Source organism: Asparagus officinalis, chromosome 6 (assembly GCF_001876935.1).
Source record: "Asparagus officinalis chromosome 6, Aspof.V1, whole genome shotgun sequence".
Classification (NCBI taxonomy): Eukaryota; Viridiplantae; Streptophyta; class Magnoliopsida; order Asparagales; family Asparagaceae; genus Asparagus; species Asparagus officinalis.
The window spans coordinates 73,716,039-73,737,216 of NC_033799.1; the positions used below are offsets into that span (position 1 = coordinate 73,716,039).

Consider the following 21,178-nt stretch of genomic DNA (forward strand, 5'->3'; position numbering starts at 1 on the left):
GCATCAGGGGCGGCGCCGCCCTCCCCTCGGCCTCAAGAACCTCGGCAACACCTGCTACCTCAACAGCGTCCTCCAGTGCTTAACCTACACCACCTCCCCTCGGCCCAAGTCTGCTCTCTTCGCCGCAAACCCTGTCGTAGCTCATGCCTCTACTTCCAAACGCCACTCCTCCTCTGTACGCCCCCCCCCAAGCTAGCGGTGTGTTGGCGTTTCCATTGTATTACCCCCACACACCCCCCCCGTTCCGATTCCCAAACCCTAATCGCTGATTCTAGGGCTTCGTTGATTTTTTTTCTTCTCCCCTTTCTTTTGCCAGGCAAGTCTCTGGTCGCGAATCGGGACAAGGAGTGCCCCTTCTGCATCTTGGAGCGCCAGATCGCGAGATCCTTGTCCCTGGAGGGGTCTCTGGTCGTGGATTCGCCGGCCAAGATCCAGAAGTGCATCACCCTGTTCGCCGAGCACTTCCGGTGGGGCCGGCAGGAGGACGCGCACGAGTTCCTTCGCTATGTCATTGATGCTTGCCACAACACTTGCCTCAAGCTCGTCAAGAAGAGCAATGGCAGCAACAATGGTGGATCCTAGGAGTACTGTGATGAGGGAGATATTTGGGGGAGCTTTGCTCAGCCAAGTGAAGTGCTTGTCTTGTAAAGGGGAGTCGAATAAGACTGATGAGATTATGGATATTAGTTTAGATCTTTTTCAGTCGAACTCGTTGAAGGATGCACTTGGGAGGTTTTTTCAGCCTGAGGTTTTGGATGGAAACAATAAGTACAATTGCAGCAAGTAAGAAAGCGTTTTTTTTTAAAATCAATCGGCAATAGCACTTCCTGTTTTGGATTGATTAATACTCTTTGGTTGTTTTAGGTGCAAGAAACTGTCTGTGGCTAAGAAGCAGATGTTCATACTTCGGGCTCCCAATGTTCTTGTCGTCCAGCTCAAGGTGATTTTAACTAGCTTACTATTCTTTTATTTCATGAAATATATGTTGCAGTATTTATGTGCTTAAATGGATTTCCTTATGTGTAGAGATTTGAGGGTATACATGGTGGGAAGATCAATAGAAATATTGAATTTGAAGAAGTTTTAGTGCTTTCTAAGTTTATGTACAGTACAAGCCAGGTATGTTTCTTGACCCCCATAAATTTATTTTTTTAATGACAAGTTGGGTGCCCTTATGCTTAGGAAGTTAGTAACTGGAAGCTTATGTGTCGTGCCAAATAGAGATAGAATCTGTTGGATTTAAGCAAGCCTAGGATCTGTGCTGGCTACCTAAAACTCTCATTAAGCCATTTATTTGATAACATGACCTTTAGTGCACCAACCTATTTAACCTAAAATTATCAATCATTCTTTGTGTGTCATGTTGATTTGCGCTGAAGGAACCTAATTCTTTACATCCACTAGAATGACCTTAGGATGAGGTAAATTACTTAAGTATATGTTCAAAGACATAGGTTACTTAGCATTTATTGCATAGAATGTATAGTTGCCAAAATTTTCTTCTATTGAATTCCTTGTCTCCATTTCCACTACCTTTAAATTTGACAACTTCACTAGTTTAATTAAGCGTCTAAATTCACCTTTGGGCACTATCAGAATTAAAAGATCAAAAGGTAAATCTTTTATAGGTTCATGTTGATGATTTTAGAAAATATTTTCATTGTCCATAATTTTCTCCTCTTCACTTGTTTTATATTGGATGTCCTTCTAAATGAATGTGCTCTATTTATTGAGCCTTCTCGGTTGGACCGTCATAGCCTACTGCATTGTGAATTCGTAGGCCACTAGGCCTAGAAATAGTTTGCGTTCTTTATTTACCAAACAATCATTTTCCCAGCTTAGTTTATCGCATGTAGGATTTCCATGTTAGTTTGAAGTAGATTGTTTCATCTATTCCACGTAGCAGTTGGACAACTTTTAAGAAGAAGTTGGATTTTCTATATAAGACAGTCCAGAGCAGAGATAAAATACAAAGAAAAGCCTAAGTCCTCTTTTTTCCCCCTTTCTGTTTTTCTCTTCCTTTCTGTTTTCTTTTTGGCCAACACCAAAATTCTACTTGTCCATATCTCATGAGAATTCTGCACCAAAATCCTTTTTGGAATTTTGTGCAGTTTGTACATTTATAGTGTTCCTTCTTACCTTGTGTTTTGGATTCATGAAAGAACACCGGTAAATATGAGGATTCTTACCTCTTAAGGGAAGATCTTAACGTGTCATGCACAATGTAGCTTTTTAGGGAAGTTGCCTTGATGTTGGTTATCTTTGTAGGCTAACAATATCGTTCTTTGTCTTTGATTTCCTCTTTTATTTGGTAGTAATTTGTTAATTAGTGCATAACTTACAAGAGAATCATGGTAACGTCGGTGTCCCACAGATGTACCTTCATGTGTTCTTAATTTAGGTACTAATACATGTCTAGTTGCTAGCTTACTTTATATTCATTCTTTATTTTAAAGAAATATGTAACTGGCTATTATGTTAGCCTGGCTTTGTCAACAAATTTTGATGATTATTGAAAGTAATTTTTGGGCACAGAGCAAGATAGGAGATTAAAGTAACAGGGTTGCAAGATTCTAGTTAGATGTCCTGATTTGGAAGCATTATGACTTACACATATCATTTTGTTAGTGGGCTTTTAAACAATGACGGAGTGCAACTATAGTTATATATTTAGTAGTTAAACTGCAGTCTACCTGCTACAATGGTCCTGTAAACATGAAAAATTCTAGAACACTTTGCAGAATAATCTTTTGTGAGCTAGCAGTGAGGATGTCCAAGGGAGCTTAATTTTTGGTCAAAATTGTTTCTAAGCTTTTGTTTGTCTATGTGTTCGGTAACATTCCAAATAAGCAAAGCTTTAAAGTCTCATTTTAAAAAGTTGGGTTTGCCCGACTTTTGAGAAACAAGCTTATAAGTTCTTTTAAATAAGTTAGGTCTTACCAATCAAATGACTATCCTATTCCTATTATACAATTTTTATAGAACTTTTACATAAAGTCAAATGCCACTAAAAGCTAGCATAACTTATAAGTTTTAAGAAATAAGCCCTCCAAACACTCTCAATGCCATAACTTTACATGTAAAGGTAGGCTAAATAGTCCTTGGGTATTAAAAGCGGCAGCTCAGTTGAGAAATGTAAGGAGGGATGTGCTAATGAGGGTAGTGTTGGTGTGATAACTAACGACCTCTCTCCCATGCCTTTAGATTACACATTTGTTCTATGATTGTTGCTGCCGTCTGTCATGCAACTAGCATGTGATAGTATAGTTAAGAACTAGCATGTGATTGTTGCTGTTGTCTGTCACCGCGCCAATGAATTGTTAGACATATCTAGTTTCTATTTACTCGTAGTTTGGTGTAATGGATAACTTTCAGTAGAATTATGGTAATGTCATTTTCCCAGTATGTACCTGCACTAATGTTGAAAAAAGTGGCAAAAAGCTCTAGCATTTTTTAAAGCGGAAGTGGTCACTCTTTCACTAAGATTAACCGCTTTTAGGAAAAAAACGAATAGCAGGTGAGCGGTCCTTTCATACCCAACCTGATCCCAACCTGCTTTTAAGACTTAAAATCTTTTTCTACTTTGCTTCCCGATTCTCTCCTCCGTGTTATAAACGTAAAAAACCCTACTCAAATTTTCTGCCTCTAGTCTCATCTACCTCCTCCATCCACCTCCCTAACCTCAACAAGTTCTCTGCTCCAGTGAAGAATCCTTTTCTCCACCTTGTCCGCAAATTCAAGTGAAGCTCTCTCGTCTCTAAAGCATCCTCGGCAGGCCCGCCTCACGCAAAACTATCTCCACGTGAACCCAAAAAACCTAAGAATGTCCAAAACCACCTTTGTCTCCAGCAAGTTCTCCATGCGATGACGACTCTTCTAGACCTCCCTCGGTGTTGGCAGTAGTAGCGTCGACACAACATGTATACTTCTAATTTTCATCTTTTTTTTATCTAATTTTCTCCTCTCAAGTACTTTCAATATACTGCTTCAGTGCTCTTCTTTGGGTTTGAACTTCATTAGGTATTTTTAAATTTTTATGCTTATTTAAAATTTCAATAAGATTTGGGCCGCTTCTTTTCTTGGCGGCTTTTCCGCTTTGAACCACTTAAGGCCTAAAAAGCTTAATGTTGCTTCACTGCTTCGCCCCTCAAAAGTGAACTAACCCGATATCTAATTGATCATTAATTAAACCCTAGCCCTAACCCCAATTAGATAGAGAAAGAAAGGGGGAGAGGGGAGGCAGGGTACGGCCCGCATCAGGAATGGCCGGCAAACCTTTGTTGGTGGCTGTTTTGGAGAAAGTTAGGAGGGTGGGGGGAGGAGAGAGAGGAGGAGAGGAGGGAGGGGGGGGGGGGGATTTGGGTTTATTTGTGAGGGGTTTATTTGTAAAAAACTCTTTAAAAGGATAAATGGGGATTGTTTTTGGCACGAGGGATGTTTTGGTTTTCTTCAGTCACATGATTGGCACGTGTCACAGTAGAGTTGGCGGTGTTTGGGTGGGTTAAGTGGGAGTTCAGGGGTTTTTGGTGGAGCAATAAAAGTTAGGGGGTGTTTGGTGCAAAACCGCCAGGGGAATTGTGAAATCGATCCTATTTACTACATAAATATAGAAAAAAATCTTGAGACCCGGAAGAAAGGTGTCCAAACATAACATTATGTAATGCTGGCCTTTGCTGAGGAAACTATGCAAGGCTTTCTTTCATAGATCTTTAAAACTACCTTGCAGTTACTTGCTTATTGCAAGGATCAAATGTTTTTCTACATGATCTACTGCCTACTGGTCCTGGCTTCAAGAAATAAGACTGGTCGAACCTGAGTATTGATTAGATATTCAGAACGAATGTATGGCATTAGCTGCATAACTTTGCTGTTCTTCTTTATCTTTGCCTTTGCTGCTATCATTTTGGTACTGTCAAAGTATTCTTTTATTTTCTTGAGAAAATGGCCACTTAATTCTGGAGTTTGGAGTTGGTCTGCTCAGCTATTCTATTTTACGATATCTTTAAATTAATTAGATTACTCATAAAATTTTGGTATCATCACCCACGCAGACACCCACAGCCATTACTAAAGAACGACAATAACAATACTTGGAAAAAAATTGCTGGTCTCCGACCAAAAACTCAGATATGCTTATATATTAAGATTGTATGCTTCTCTTGGAGCAATTTCACAGATTTCTTTTTAATTCAATTATGCTATGTCATTGTAGGATTTGCAACCAGAGTATAATCTGTTTGGAAGCATTGTACACTCGGGATTCTCACCTGAATCTGGACACTACTATGCATATATCAAGGTTTGTTATGTTTATGTTTACCTCCTTTTCTTTAGAGAAAAAGAGCTCATCTGTTTTGCATACAAGTACACAAATGCCTATAATTTTCCTTTTATGTATATTTGCACATCTATTGATTCAAATTTGCTCTGATATATTATAGGATCCTGTAGGCCGCTGGTATTGTTGTAATGATGCTCATGTTTCACTCTCAAGCACACAGGAGGTTTTGTCAGAGAAGGTCTATATTCTTTTCTATTTGCGCAATAATCAAAGCCCAAGGTCTAGCAAAAGTTGTCCGCCTTGCAAAACTAAACCTGCCGTTTCAGACAGAATTGAGGTATCACCACAGCATAAGACCACTGAGCTTTCAAAACCATCAATTTTTGGATCAAATGGTATATCTTCTAAGAATAATGTGTCAACCATTTTGAAGAACGGTAAGACATCTACAAATCCACAGATAAAGTCCATTAATATTAAAAACCACGAGCTGAAGAAAGCAATTGCAAATGAAAATGGCAACTCTAAGGTTCATACTAATGGATCTATGGAGAAAAATGGGGACCACAAACTAACTCCAGCTGTTAAAAAGAACAAGCCTCACGATAACGGTTCCACGGAAAAACTGAAGGTTGGGAATATGTCTGACTTTTCATCATCATCTAAAAGTGGTATTGTTGATGGGATTTCTTCTAATATGGTTGGCAATGGGGAAAAGCAGACGTTGCAAACACCTAATGGGAATGGGTATAGTAATATGTTCAAAATAGCCCCCGGTGAGGATAATGCCAAAATTTTGGCCAGTGTAGATAAAAATATTGATTATGACCGTCCATCAAATGACATGGTTGCCAAGAATGACTCTGTTACAACAGCGCCTAAGAGAAAATCTTGTGACACTGAAAGCAATGGACGGTTGGATGTTGGCACAAAAGAGCCTAATGCTTCCTGCAAGACTCATGCCCAATGTCACAGTACCCGTGCTGAAGATGTTGAAAATTTTAAAAAACTGTAAGTGTCTTTATTACCACTTTTTATCTTCTTTCATTTTATAAAATGCATCTGTTTGCCTCTGGTTGGTTATCAATTTCATGAGCTGTTTTCCTTCAGACTGTCCTGGAGTAGAAATTTTGTGTTGGTATTTTGGCAATTGACTTTTGCTGCTTTTTATCACTAATTTGATTTATTAAGAGATTTTTTTCCTTTACTCTTATAAAGCATTCCCTTATGCTTTAAAAAAATCACCATGTGCCCATATGATCCATGTTTTGGATAAAAACTTCTAGCTGTTTTAAGTTTTTAACAACCTGGTGATTACCTTCCTCTTCATCTCCTTCTCTCCTACTTTTGTCCTTTTGGAAACTCTTTAAAACTACTATTCAATCGGGCACTTGTCCCTTTTCTCGTGACTCAATATTTGGCCTGGTAAAGAGAAAATATTAGTTTCTTCTTCTCATGTAAAAAATGTTGCACTACTTTTGACATGCTATTTTATGTCTGTTTATTTTTATTATAATAACTGCACCTACTTACAGCTTAGTCTATACCCATTCTCACACCGTTGTGTTATGCATGTTTCAGAATTGCTGCAGAAGCATCTTCAGATTTGCGGTCATGTGGTTGGGTTGATGAAGTGCATAAGTTCATGCACGCCAGAAAGAAGATTTGCTCACAAGTAAATGGCGGTTGTCCTGATAACACCGAGTTACGGTGAGAACTGTACTTCCACGTTAATTGAACTATCTTGATGTTGTTATTGTAGTTTTGATTATTTAGAATAAGGAATACCACCGGCCGGGCTGAAGTAGATAGTACACAGCACTCTGTTCCTTGTTTCAATATGTTCACTAGGTATTTGAATTTTAGCAAATTCACGGAGCTTAGTCAGGATAGATGAAACCACTATTACAGTTGAAATATAGGAAGTTAGTAGTGAACATGCTGTCATAAGGTATTTTCTGAAATCCTAGATCAAAAACAGGATCCTTGCTTGATAAGAGAAATTTACAAACGTAGAAATGGCTTAGGCTTGCAAATGCATAAATCTGCGCATGTATTTGTGTGTATACCATTTTATATAGGTGGGATGAGAGGCAATCCTGCCTTTGTGGTTCGTTAGCTATTGTCTTCAGTGTGACTGCTCCATGTTCCTGATCCCCCCTTTTCAAATTCTTTGTCCTTTTATTGCAAACTGTCTACCAAAGCAGGTGTTTGTGTACCACGTCAGTTGGTGATACACAATATTCAGCTTGAAATACTCACCATCGTGCATATGACAGAAAATTATATGTTGAATCGTGAAAATATCTAAGATGTGTTCTTCTGATTGTGTTTGCACATGCATTGTTTCAAGTTCCCTTCCTGTTTTGCCTTCTTAATTTGTAGTAATCTTTTAATTTCCATGCTTGTGAATTTCTGAGCATGTCTATAAAAAAACTAACTGATATCTATGTTGCATGGGTATGGGTACGGGTACTGGACACAACAAATTTGCAAAGGTGGGGTGCGGGGGCAGGGCTGTATAAATATTTATCTACACATATATTATAGATTGAAATTAATAGCTTACATGAGAGCAATAATTTTTTTACACGTGTTATAGGATTAAATTCCCATAACATTTTTTTATGTTTCTTTTATTACGTGGATTATAAACTGTAAAAACTCTCGAATTTTGAACTAGATGCCAAAACGACCATTAAAATCATAGTTGAAACACAACGAGTTTCAAGAAGTGGATGAGATTATGTCCATGAAATGTTTGACAGGTGTTCTAAATTAAAACATGTATTGTGTAATTGAATATATGACCAAATAAATGTACGCATATATGCAAGGAATGTCCAAGGAGTTTGGGTATGGGTACGGCTACTAGATAGAAGTAACCAGGTAACATAGGCTGATATTGTTATCTTACAGAAAAACACATGTAGCTTGATTAATGTATAGAATCATATTTTCAAGGGTTAGACAACTGTCCACTCATGTGTAGCCGCCAACAAATCTATTTGCACCATATACCAGTGAAATATCAAGTCTGAAGGTATAAGAAAATATCAGAATAACAGTCTGTACTATGTCCAAACACAAGATTTTAATATACATTGGGTTTTTCCATTGAAGGACGAAAGGAATATAAGAACTGTTTGAACTTGGTTATGTGTGTATGTGTGCATGCGTACACAGGGCCAACACAAAATGGTACATAGATATTGTCAGTGTCACAATGTTGTACCTGTGTATTAGGATTTTCAAGAATTTTCATTTCAGCATATGCTTATTCCGTCGTATATCCATGGGACCATGTCAATGGTTTTTGGTTTTTTGTTTGTTAAGCAAAGAAAGGGACTTCTTGGTTTGGGGTTCCATGTCTGTCATGCAATTGCTTCATTTGGTTGATTGTGTATGTCTATTGTGGGAAGTAGCTTGAGCTGACCCGACAAGGTTCAAATTCTTACATCTTCCACTATGTACACTGGCGCTCACCTGATGAAATGTGTGTGTATTATCTAGACAAGAGGATAAAGTTTTTAAGCATTGTTTTCTCTGGATTACGCTCCCTGAGGACGATGGTGGTTGTGTTTATTGTGTCTTTATATGCAATAATAATAATAATAATCTGTGCATTTTGGGTTTTAACGTTTCACCAAAAAGCTGTTATTTTAGCATTTTTTTTATTTTTTTATGATAGACGTAATGTTTACATGCCAACTATTTCTTTTAATTTCACTTCTCCAGTCATTTGATTATAATCAAACTTCAAAGGTAGTTGCATTGTTACATTTATTTTTTCTCTTTGTTACTCATGCATATATGTTCTTCCAACTATTTAAATGTGGAAATAATGAATGACTATATTTTCTATCTTTTGACTTCCCTTTTCTGTTTCCTCCCTTAAGCATGTTACTCTATCATCCCTGCCTCCCCTCTCTCCTCTCTCTCCCTCTCTCTCTTGTGATCATTATTCGCTTCTTTCAACCCTTGGTTGGATACAATTGCTCAACTCATTATGGATGACATGAGGTCAATGTCCAAAATAGTGAAGAATTGTGAATTCCTCATCTATTTCATGGCAGTGGCACTGGACCTTTTTATTGTGATATCCACTCCTTTTTATATTGCCAGCCTGTACAATGCTTTGATATGTTCTTCCATTCTGACCATGTGTTACTGATTCCAAGTTGATACTAAAGGTCAGTTTTTGTATTCTTGGGATATACATAATTTCTTACGTGTGCATGTTACGATTCTTTTATCTTTTACCTTTTGCTTATTTGCCCGAAAGAAAATCTCTGATAATGATGCATAGGCTAATGTATTTTTTGCTTTGCCATGCAAACATGCATCGATGAATTGCAGGAGACAACTGATAATTGATGCCAAGAAGAATTTTATCTCCCAAATCCCAGAATCACTGAAAGAGCATCTCGTTGAACGCCTCCGATCATTTAGTCAAGGGAAACCTTTGTTTGATGCTTAAACTGTGGCTGATAGTATGCTGAGAATTGTATCAGGAGAATGATCTTTTATGATAATTCATCATTCTACGGTACATTTTGTCAGGAGTTGAGGATGATACTTCTCAGTAAATTTTTTTATTTTGCAGTCTCTTGTGTTGCTGTTGGACTGGTGTTTAACCTGTAATTTTGATGTGTGTAATTCTCAGTGGCGTTCTGTGTTTCAAAAAGTTCCTGGTAAGTAAGAAAGCTGCTCAATGTCTTAAAACTTTTTTGATGTTTCGGACAAACATATGCATGCCATTAATCAATCGCTGTTAACTTTTAATTTGTGCATCATTCCTTCACTCATAGATTTTAACCGAGAATCTTCATTAATCAGTCAGGACCTAAGTATTAGCTTGTAACTTTCTTTTTTCCCTTTGTCTCTCCTAGATTACAGTGAGAATCTTGGGCTGACGTCATCGCAACATGTTCTATTGGGTTCTGCATTTTTGAGGCTGAAACTTAATTGTTAGAAGAGACACAGTGCAAGTTACTTCTCTGTGTAAGATATCTTTCTGATAATGTTGCTTGCTGATCCTCAATTTATCGAGGCAGTCAATTTTTTTTTTCCCTAGTCATGGCGGCATGTAGCATGTTCTTTTGATAGAGAGTTATATGAAGTGAGTTTGACAAATTTTTTCCCCTTCACATGCTGGCACCTTTGCTTCCTCTCAGTTATCGCCATGACTCTTTTGAGGTAAATATTCCCATGTAGTTTAGTAGGGTGGGGTTATTCTTCTTCAATATGTTGAACCTTAATTCGTAAATTTGATATTCATTTAAAGGAATGTCTGTCACTATCCATTTCTACCTGTGGATTCCGGGTTCTTGTTTGTTTGTTATCTTCATTTTGCACAGGACTTGTGGAATGCAAGTTCATGTGGCACCATCCTATTACGAATTAGAAGCATATGGTTTAAGGTGGGGAGGAGAAAAGTCACATGATGGTGATGCAATTTAATTTATTAGCTTTTTCTTCCCATTTGCATGTTATGATTTGGGAAGTTCTTAAAAGGGTTGGTGAAGTAATTCTGCGTGGAGAAGTTTCTTTTGTTCTTAGTTCTTGTATAACGACTGTTCGTTCATATTCCTGTGTATTTACTTGCCTGAGCTCTTGTAGTCTGAAGGCTGATGAGAATAATATCCTGCAACAGTTGATTATTTGGTGATTATTTGTCTGCAACATAATATCTCCGTACTCTCTGTCTGGTTGATTTAAACGCCTGTTCATTCTATTCCTCTTTCGCATCGGTTTGGAGCATCAAATATTTCTGTTATTTGATCAGTAAATTGGGTGACTCCCATGTTTTGAAGGATTATCGGCTTTTTTTTTTTGCATATTACATGAAAATATTATTTTTTGCACCGTATCTGGCCACTGATCACTTGCTTGGATGCGTAGCAGTGGAAATCAATATAATCTCAGTCTTATTAACAGGAACAAGAACCTCTGAATATATCTGCTTTATGTTTTATAACGATATTTTACAGCTTTTATAACATTATTTTATGTGGCCTGAATTATTGTGTTTTTATAGCTTTTATGGGTTTAAAAATCATGTTCTAAACGAGTAATACTAACCACAAATAGTGTAGCAACATGGATTTGTGAACCCATGTTATGGTATGCAAGCATTAACTCATCATAATATAGTTACGGTGTTTTTAATAAGATCTCCCGATGTTATTGCTTGCAAGTTTCTCTTGTTCTTAAGTTAGGAAAATGACTTAAGGACCCAAAATATGGAATCAATGGAGGGGACAGGTGAGGTGTCCCCTCCTTATTGCATAATGAGTTGGTTATGCCAACTCATTATGCAATAAAGAGGGGACACCTCACCTGTTCCCTCCATTGGTCCCATATTTTGGGTCCCCGTAGCAACACTCCTTAAGTTAATACTTCGTGCTACATCAACTGAGAAAAGACTTAAGAGTCACCGCATCCTCAAGGGTAGGTCATCTGAGGGCTCTTATCTTTAAGAGCAGCACTTGAAGAGAGGCATTGCACAAAAAAAAAAAACAAAAAAAAAAAAAAAAAAAAAAAAACCCATTTTACCTCTGCAATACCCCATGATTTTTCTCCCCGTGATTTTTCTCCCATGATTCTCAAGTAATTTTCTCTGTTCGCATTTATAAAAAATACAAGAAATATAGAGATTGTTACAATTGAAATTTTAATATGGATAAACAATAAACATGAGAAAAGATAAGATAGTGGTAAGATTTAAGAAACTAAATCTTTTTCAATTTAAGTCATTAAAAAACCCAACAGTTCTTCAGAATGGATCCACTGATCAAACCCCTTCAAAATGAAGATACACACAAGACGTTGTGAAGAGTCATGCCCTTTCCAGAAATGGTTGTTTTCCAGTTGAATGTAATAAAGTCTTCTCATAATGCAATGTTTTTCCTCTTTCTGTTATGAATATTGAATCTTGTGAGAAATGGCATGAAAGGTCTTGGACAACTTGCTATGATTCTTGTAATGAAAATATCTAGATACTCTGGATGTATTTCTCTAAGTCTATCCCATAATGCAGAAAAGACGCTTCATAAATTTGACTTGCTCGAAGGCCATCTTTTTAGTATACTTTATTAACTCTTCATTTCCCTGAAGAGAATGAAGGTGAACATGCGTCCCAGTATAGATACTCTCGATTTATCGGAACTCTTCTTAAATTTGTCCAACAAAGCCAAACCCGATATACATATTCAGTACGAACAATAAGCAAATACACTAGTAATCCTAGTAAGAAACAATAGAGGCTGAGCTTATAGATTTAGACATCAACGGTTTTGAAGCGAAGTAGTTGAAGAACCTCCTGTCTAAACTTCGTGTTGTGTTTGAACAAAGTTTTGTAATATAAGGACATATAGATTCAAAACCCAGAATTGAGTTGTTGAAGCAAGGAATTGTCTACAGGAAGTTTAGTAGATTTCTCAAATCAAATGCTATTCAGTTTAGCGTTTAATGGGAAACTTTGTGACTCGTGACTTTGTAAAGTTAGAGAAAATTTCCCAAAGGTCTATATAACGAAGAGCTTAGGAAGAGATAAAAAGCACATAGGAAAATCTACATCCCCTACTACGCTCTTGTTGTGCGCAGCAAAAATTTTGGCAGCACCTCTGGTGCACAACAAGAGAGTAGATCTCAACTAAATCCCTGTTTCACAAAGAAAACAAGAAGCAAAAATAATATATCTCAACAAAGTGGGATATACACTCTTCCTCTCATCAGTTCTAGGACTGACTTGTCGAGGGAAAAGTGGGATATACACTCTTCCTCTCATCAGTTCTAGGACTGACTTGTCGAGGGAACCTACAAGCTATTACAAATCACTATACACTCTTCCTCTCATCAGTTCTAGGACTGACTTGTCGAGGGAACCTACAAGCTATTACAAATCACTGCAAGATAAACTATTTTACGTGGTTCGTCAAGTTGCCTACGTCCACGGGACAAGGAGGGGGGAGATCTACTATTAGAGGGAGAGAATACAACTAGGGTTTACAATCTTTCAACATAAACCCTCAAACAATCTCTCTCTCAAAAGGATGCACAAAACTCTAAGAACAGCTGCACAAAATCTCCCAAATAAAATATATGTGCTCACCATCCTGTAGCTTGTACATGTAAACACATGGGTCATATGAGCTCCTCGTGTACCCCTAGCCAATCATAAAGCCGTCGAATCTATTGTACCATTGTCGCGGCGATTGCTTCAATCCGTAAAGAGACTTCTTCAGCTTGCATACTAATTCTTCCTTTCCTGCAGCTTTGAACCCCATAGGTTGTGTCATGTAGATCTTCTCTTCTAAATCTCCATGTAGAAAGGTTGCCTTAACATCCATCTGGACCAAATCCAAATCCAGCTGTGCTACCAATGCCAATAAAATCTGAATCGACGAATGCTTCACAATGGGTGAAAATACATCGTTGTAATCAATGCCCTCAAGCTGTGCATATCCAGTAGCAACCAATCTGGTTTTGAACCGAATGTCCCCAATAGAAGATCCCTCATTCTTCGTATATACCTACTTGCAACCATTAGCTTTCTTACCCTTAGGTAGCTTTGCAAGTTCCCAAGTATTGTTCTTCTGAAGAGATCGCATCTCCTCCTCCATAGCTTCCCTCCACCTAATCAAATCGGGGCTAGACTCTACCTCCCTGAATGTGGATGAAACCATATCATCAACGACATCCGCTGATAATACATATACGACCATGACATCATGATACCTAGCTGGAAGATGAATCACCCTTCTAGGTCTATTCGCTATAATATACTCCTGAACATGACCCTGCTCCTGAGTTTCACAATCCACTGTATCCTCTATCTGCCCGGCTGTCATCTCATCTCCTCCCACCCTGTAGGAGCCTCGATGGATACAATACTTTCTGGAGTGAGTGGAGTTACATCATCCTCCACCTGTTGTGATATCTCCCGAATCTGGTCTTCCTCTACTTGCTGAGGAACTTGAGGCTTCATCATGTACACCTCGTTAAATATGACATCCCTGCTAATAATTATCTTCTTATCTTGTGGATCTCATAACTTAAAGCCTTTAACTCCATCTCTAAATCCCACAAAGACTGCTTTCCTCGCTCTCGGATTCAATTTACCATTAATAACATGATAATAAGCAGGACACCTAAATATCCGAAGCGACTCATAGTCACTAGCTACCGAACCAGACCAACGCTCTAACGGAGTCTTCTCCTGTATCGTAGTGCACGACAACCTATTCACGAGATGGCTCTCATAAACCAACGTCTCAGCCTAAAAGGATCTAGGCAATCCACTCTGCATCATCATACATCGCACATTCTTCAGCAAGGTACAGTTTAATCTATCAGCCACCCCGTTCTGTTGCGGTGTCTCTCGAACTGTGAAGTTTCGCCTAATGCCGTGATCCCGACAAAACTGTAGAAACGGATCACTCTTATACTCTCCACTGTTATCTGAATGTAGAGTCTTCATCTTTCTACCTGTCTGCAGCTCCACTTTCTTTTTCTACTCCACAAAAATATCCAGGACCTCATGTTTATGCTTCATAAGGTATACCCAATTCCTTCTGGAATAGTCATCAATGAAAGTGACAAAATAGTTGGCCCTACCAAGTGATGTGTTCTTGGAAGGACCCAAAATATCAGTGTGAATATAATCCAATGTACCTTAGGTGTTGTGAAAAGTGATACCAAACTTCACTCTAGTCTTCTTCCCAAGTACCTTAGATGTCTTCTTCCCAAAATATCAGTGTGAATATAATCCAATGTACCTTAGATGTCTTCTTCCCAAGTACACAGTGCTCACACAGCTCTATTTTGTAGGTCTTCGCACCTTTCAATAGCCCCTCATTCGCCAATGACTGCAGTGACTTATCTCCTGTGTGTCCTAGTCTCATGTGTCATAATGTGATAGTGTCCTCCTCTGTAGTGATAGAAGCTGTCAGACCCCCTATTATTGTCTTGCCCTTCAAGTAATATAGGAAGTTTTCTCTGACTCCTTGCATCACCACCATAAAACCCTTCGTGACCTTCTTTGTAACATCCTCTAAGGTCACTCGATAACCAGCTGCCTCCAAAGTACCAAGAGAAATGACGTTCTTCGTCAACTGCGGCATGAACCTCACTTCTTTCAATTTCCTCACCACTCCGTCATGTATCATAATCCGGACTGAACCAATACCACTAATAGGGCATACATGGTCATTTCTCATAAGCACGACATCCCCTCTTTCCAGCTCCACAAAGCTAGAGAACCAATCCCTTCTAGGGCATATGTGATATGTGGCTCCTGAAACCAACATCCACTCCGTGGAGTCGGCATAGCAAACCGACGGTAGTACAGGACACGAATAGCCCAAAGAATCTGACTCTGAATGTTCATCAATAGCTTTTGTAATATTCACTTCTGAAGCTTGTACAGCTTTCCCCTTGTTCTTCTCGGCTTTTTCCTTCCACTTTGGGCAGTCAATATTCCAATGTACTTCTTTTTTACAATACCGATATTGATTTCTACCAACACTCTTATTGGCACCTTTATTCTTCGATTTTGAACGGTTGAACTGGCGGTGGTTTGAATCACAGCCTCGAACTGCTAGTGCATCTCCTGATGCCTTCTCGGAGGGTTCACCATCACTCTTTTTCAACTCATAATTCACCAAAGCTGATGTCACCTCCTTATAGCTAACAATAGTTCTTCCATTGATTATAGTGAGAACGAATGTACCATAATCATCCTCGAGTAACGAACACAAAAGTAACATCGCTTTGTCTTCATCCTAAACCATGATATCCACATTGGCCATATCTGAAAGTAGTTTCGTGAAATTGTTGACATGCTCCCTGATGGAAATTCCCCTCTTTATCTTGAACTGGTAAAACCTCTTCTTCAAGTGAAGCCGATTCTCAATGTTCTTAGTAAGATACTTCTCATTGAGTGTTTCCCACATTCTCTTCTTCGACGTCTCGTTTATCACTTTATAAATAAGATCTGGCGTCAAGCATTACCGAATAACTCCACAAACCCTGCTATTCATCCTCTTCCAAACCTTATCCTCCATGTCTTCGGGTTTCTCTTACAGCTTAAGAGTCTCCTCCAAATTCTGTGCATCCAAGGCGTCCATTACCTGACACCTCCACAATCCAAAATTAATATTGCCGTCGAACTTCGGAATATCAATCTTCATGTTATTGATGCTCAGACTCTGTATCGCCTTCGTAAGAGACGAACCTAATGTGCTTGCTTCTTCCATGTTATCGATCTAACTTTTCAGATAGGAATCCTTTACCGAATCCTTCGAATAAGCTCTAAGCCTAACCTGTAGCTCTGATACCACTTGTTGTGCGCAGTGAAATTTCGACAGCACCTCTGGTGCATAACAAGAGAGTAAATCTCAACTAAATCCTTATTTTATAAAGGAAATAAGAACCAAAAGTAATATATCTCAATAAATCTCATCAGTTCTGGGACTGACTTATCGAGGGAACCTATAAGCTATTTCAAATCACAGCAAGACAAACTATTTTACGTGGTTCGGCAAGTTGCCTACGTCCACGGGGTAAGGAGGGATGAGATATACTATTAGAGGGAGAGAATACAACTAGGGTTTACAATCTTTCAACCTAAACCCTCAAACAATCTCTCTCTCAAAAGGATACACAAAACTCTAAGAACAGCTGCACAAAATCTCCCAAATAAAGTCGGTGGCTATCCCCCACGAGTCACCAGTTGTTTGGACTCGCTCCTAGAGATAGAGAGTCAATGTGGGGGGCTCAACTGGGTGAGGGAGGTATGGAGGACGAAGAGTCGGATGAGGTGGTCGACAAGGGCTCTGACAAAAGGGCCAATATAAGAGGTGAGGGCTCGGCCAAGGAGAATGGTGAGGGCTCAGGCCAGAAGAGGAGTGATGGGGTCGAGCGAGAAATGTACTCAACTCCTTCGCCACCCGCCGCCTACTTCCCTGCCTCTGACTCTTGGAGCTGGCATGGATCTCTCCTAGCCTTCGTTCTTTAGTTTAGGATTTTATATTGCCTTAGGCTACCTTGTACATGATATCAGTTGTAAATATTTTTGAAAGATAAATAAAGAGACACTTTTTCATTACTTTAAAATTTTTCTTGAATGGTGATATATCAATTATTATTTATCTTGAATCGTTCTTCAAGTTATACTACGAGTCGATCAAACCTTGAGTCCTGAATCATCTATTGATTATCCTGGTGTCTATGTCATCCTTGTAATGATCTATTGGTTTAGGGATATAGGTCTTAGATTTATGAATATGAGGGCGAATACTTGAATCAGAGTCGGTCGAGTTAACTTTTAAACGTCCCCTAACTGATCGTAGGAATTGCCGAGTAGAATAGGCTTAGTGGCAGCACTTAGCTTCGCTAAGTATGGGCACCTCTATTATTTCAAGTCGACTTCATGAAGGGTCAACTGATACCACGTTCTGGGTCAAGTATGCAAGTTGTCGGCTCATAGAGGGGATTGAGTCGTGTCGACTGTGATTTGAACAGTCATAATTTTGGTGAGTTCCAAAGCGTCTTTTGCAAGTGAAAGGACACTACTAATACCGCATTTTGATTTTTGTGCGGAGTGGTTATTGGAGTAAAGAAGGCGGCATTTTGCTTTTCGAAAAGATCTTTCATGTTTTGAGGCCAATCACATCTATTTGTACTGGAGTGTGTCGACTGTTCTGATCTTGTCATGTGTCACCCTTGGAATCTATATATACTCTTCTTTGATGCAAAGAGGGTTTTCTTCACGAACTTTTGCCCTAATTCTTTTGCCTTCTAACTCTCTTCTCTTCAACGTTTGTTGCTCCAATTACCAACTATCTTCCATGGCTTCTCAGACTTCCACCACCGGCTGCAACGAGATAAGGATCAACCTTCTTCGACCATACCTTTCTTAGATTTGCACCTAAGAGCTTGAAGTCTATTATGAGCTATATGATATCCCCTGGGCTTTCACCTTATTGGCGACAAACAGAGATGAGTCAGCGTATAATCACTGTCAAGACATATCATCGCTCTATCTGGCCCATTTGGAGGATGGGCTCCGATTGCTGCTTCACCCCTTCCTTCGGGAGGTATGCGCCGCCCCGGGGTTGTCACCATTACAATTCACCCATAATGCCATCGTAACACTGGTGCGCTTCTTGGTGATCTACCACCAAGTTTGGGTAGAGCCGAGTATGCATTTGCTGAGCAATCTCGTCAGCATCAAAACGACGAGGAAAGATGCCCACTATTTCCTCTAGAACATAGGTGGCACTAAATTAGTGTCGGATGCTCCAAATCCAACAGGGATTAGAAGGAACGGTTTCTATGGGTCTTTAGTGCCGACCCCATCCTATCTTGCCCCACATGGGCGGTGATCAAGAAGGATATGTTGAGGCCGTGTATACTCTCGGCCGAGGAGGGGCGAAAGCTAGAGAAGATCCTCTCTTATGGAGGATCGTGGAAGATGAGCAATCTCTTTGAGTCGTCCTCGCTTAGGGTGGCTATCATATACAGGGTTCCCCCCACAGAGACTGATAAGGCACGAGCGACTTTTCTCGCCCTCCTTCTGAAGAAGAACCTGCTCAAGAACTTAGAGGGGATGACTCGCATTCAAGGGTCCCGGCTCTAGCCATGAAACCTCGAAAGTGGCTGAGGGGTGAGCTGGTTCCCGAGGAGCTGAACAGTTTGTTGTCTAGGATAGTAGAGACTACCGCAAAGCTGGTCGGACCAAGCACCTCCTCCTAGGTGGAGAAGTTAGAGAAGAAGAGGAGGAGGCTGAGTGCTCGGTGTGTCGGACGAGTGGGCTCGAGTCATCTCGACAATGAAGGCGAAGGTTTCTGTGGAGGATCTCAAGGAGGGTTCGCACCGAAGCGCCCTTCCTCTTTAGCCACCCAGGTTACTATCCTTGATGCAGCTTCCCCTCCTAGGAAATCGGGCAGCGATCAAGGCACTGAGCAGTGGGGCAACGATCAAGACGCTGAGCAGCTGGTGGCCTAAGCCCGAGCCGAGCCGGGGAGTCGGCGATTCCGACTTCTACACCAAGTCTGCCATAGGCCGGGTAAAGAGCCTACTAGGATGTTGGGAAAAGTGGGAGAGGTGGCGGCTCTACTTCAGCCGGCAGGGGAACTGCCTAAGGCTAACACTGCAGTAGTGTTGAAGGGTTGAGACTGAGGGGTTACCGACCACGACCGGTACTTGGGGAACATAACTCAGGATGAAGCTTGAAGCATGTTTCAATGCGATGTCCCTCCTTCTTACAATATGTGCAAAAAAACTTAGATCGAGCATATTGAGAAGTATGATTCATGATAGGAACAGTGACTGGTACAGACAAAACAATCTCGAGTGAAGAGACAGGAGCATCTGTTGTCAAATTGAGTTATGTGGTCTGCTGTCGTATCTCATAAGCAGTGAGAGCTTCCGAGGCCAAAGTCAGAAATTAAGGCTGATGAAGTTGTTGGTCAGCCATAGTTGAATATTCGGGAAAGGACCGAAACAGTTGATGCACTTTGCGATGTTTATACTAGGCTAGCCAGTCTTCGTATATGGAATAATGTCCAGGAATCATGGAGAATATGTTTGCATTTGACCAAAATAAAAATGCAGAGAGGAACTACCTTTGCGTTGTATAGCAAGGCATTGCAGAAGATATGCCTCCCGTGCACCAGAGAACTCTGTGAAGTGCTCAATGAGATGACTCCACATGCCCCGAGAACAGGGAAGCGAGCCAATCTCAACAATAAGACCAGAGCCAACACAGCGAGTGAGATAATCCATAATACAAAAATCCTGTAACTGCCAGTCCGAATTCTCCTTCACATAGAGAGCACGTGCGATTTTAAGATCGGTATCACCACTGCTAGATGTAATAGTATTGGAGGAAGCAACAGTGCTGATGGGCGATGGAATTGATCCCGAACTGGTGAGATGATCAAGCAGACTAGCACCACGCAAGGCATTTGCGATAATGGTGGACCACCCCGCCCAACCACTTTGATCATTGAGATGCTGGGGTGATTTAGGGATCTTTTTTGAAGGATCCATATTAACAGTAATTACATGTAACACAATGTTGGAAGGCCCACAACTAAGTGACAATGCAAGGGAGACCCAAAAATGAGACCCACGATGGATCAACACCGATGTTAAGATGCTAAGACGTCAAGATGAATTAAAATGACGATGCCATTCGTTTGAGGCTGAGAGACGGCTTGAATCGTTGATGCCGTTAGTTTGAGATTGAGAGATGGTCTTGAAACGGCGATGCCGTTAGTTTGAGATGGAGAGACGGTCTTGAAACGGCGATGCCGTTATTGAATGTGAAACGACGATGCCGTTCGTGTGAAGCCTAGAGATGACTGCTATAGAGGCCGCGATGCGGCATGCGGAGGCGACAATGAAGAGGCTGCAATGCGGCGAGGCTAAGATTTGGCAAAAGATTAACCTCGCTCTGATACCATGTTAAAGGAGAGAGAGAGTCTTGTAGTAAATTTCCCTTAGATTGAGTACTGAATGTGTACACATATATATCTACAAGTAGAGGAGGGCGAGGTGTGCTCTCATAATCGATGTGGGACTAAACCCAATACTAACACATACAATAATATCAACACTCGACAACTATCACATCTCCCCTTAATCCTCCATGATTAAAACCTTCAAAAGCTAGTGCACTCTTACTGCCATTATATGCACTCTCATTTCTCATTATTCTTTCATTCTTATGTAGGAGTGCTGTCACATCTTCAAAATTCAAAATCTGCTTCCTCGCAATTATCGTCTGAACTAACAACTTGCTTGACTTTGCCAAGAAAGATAGTAGGAGTAGCGTTTGCCCTTCTTTTTTAATCTCTTCATCAGTATTCATAAGTTGGAAAACTA

The 21,178-nt window shown here is 40.0% G+C and overlaps 1 protein-coding gene across 1 annotated transcript; it reads left to right on the plus strand.

Moving 5' to 3' along the window:
• On the plus strand, positions 577-9,987 carry LOC109844355 (ubiquitin carboxyl-terminal hydrolase 25). The gene is made up of 7 exons (XM_020413353.1): positions 577-783; positions 865-940; positions 1,027-1,119; positions 5,213-5,299; positions 5,442-6,292; positions 6,863-6,991; positions 9,641-9,987. The coding sequence occupies exons 1-7, from the start codon at positions 593-595 to the stop codon at positions 9,759-9,761; spliced, it is 1,548 nt and encodes a 515-aa protein (XP_020268942.1). The 5' UTR covers positions 577-592; the 3' UTR covers positions 9,762-9,987.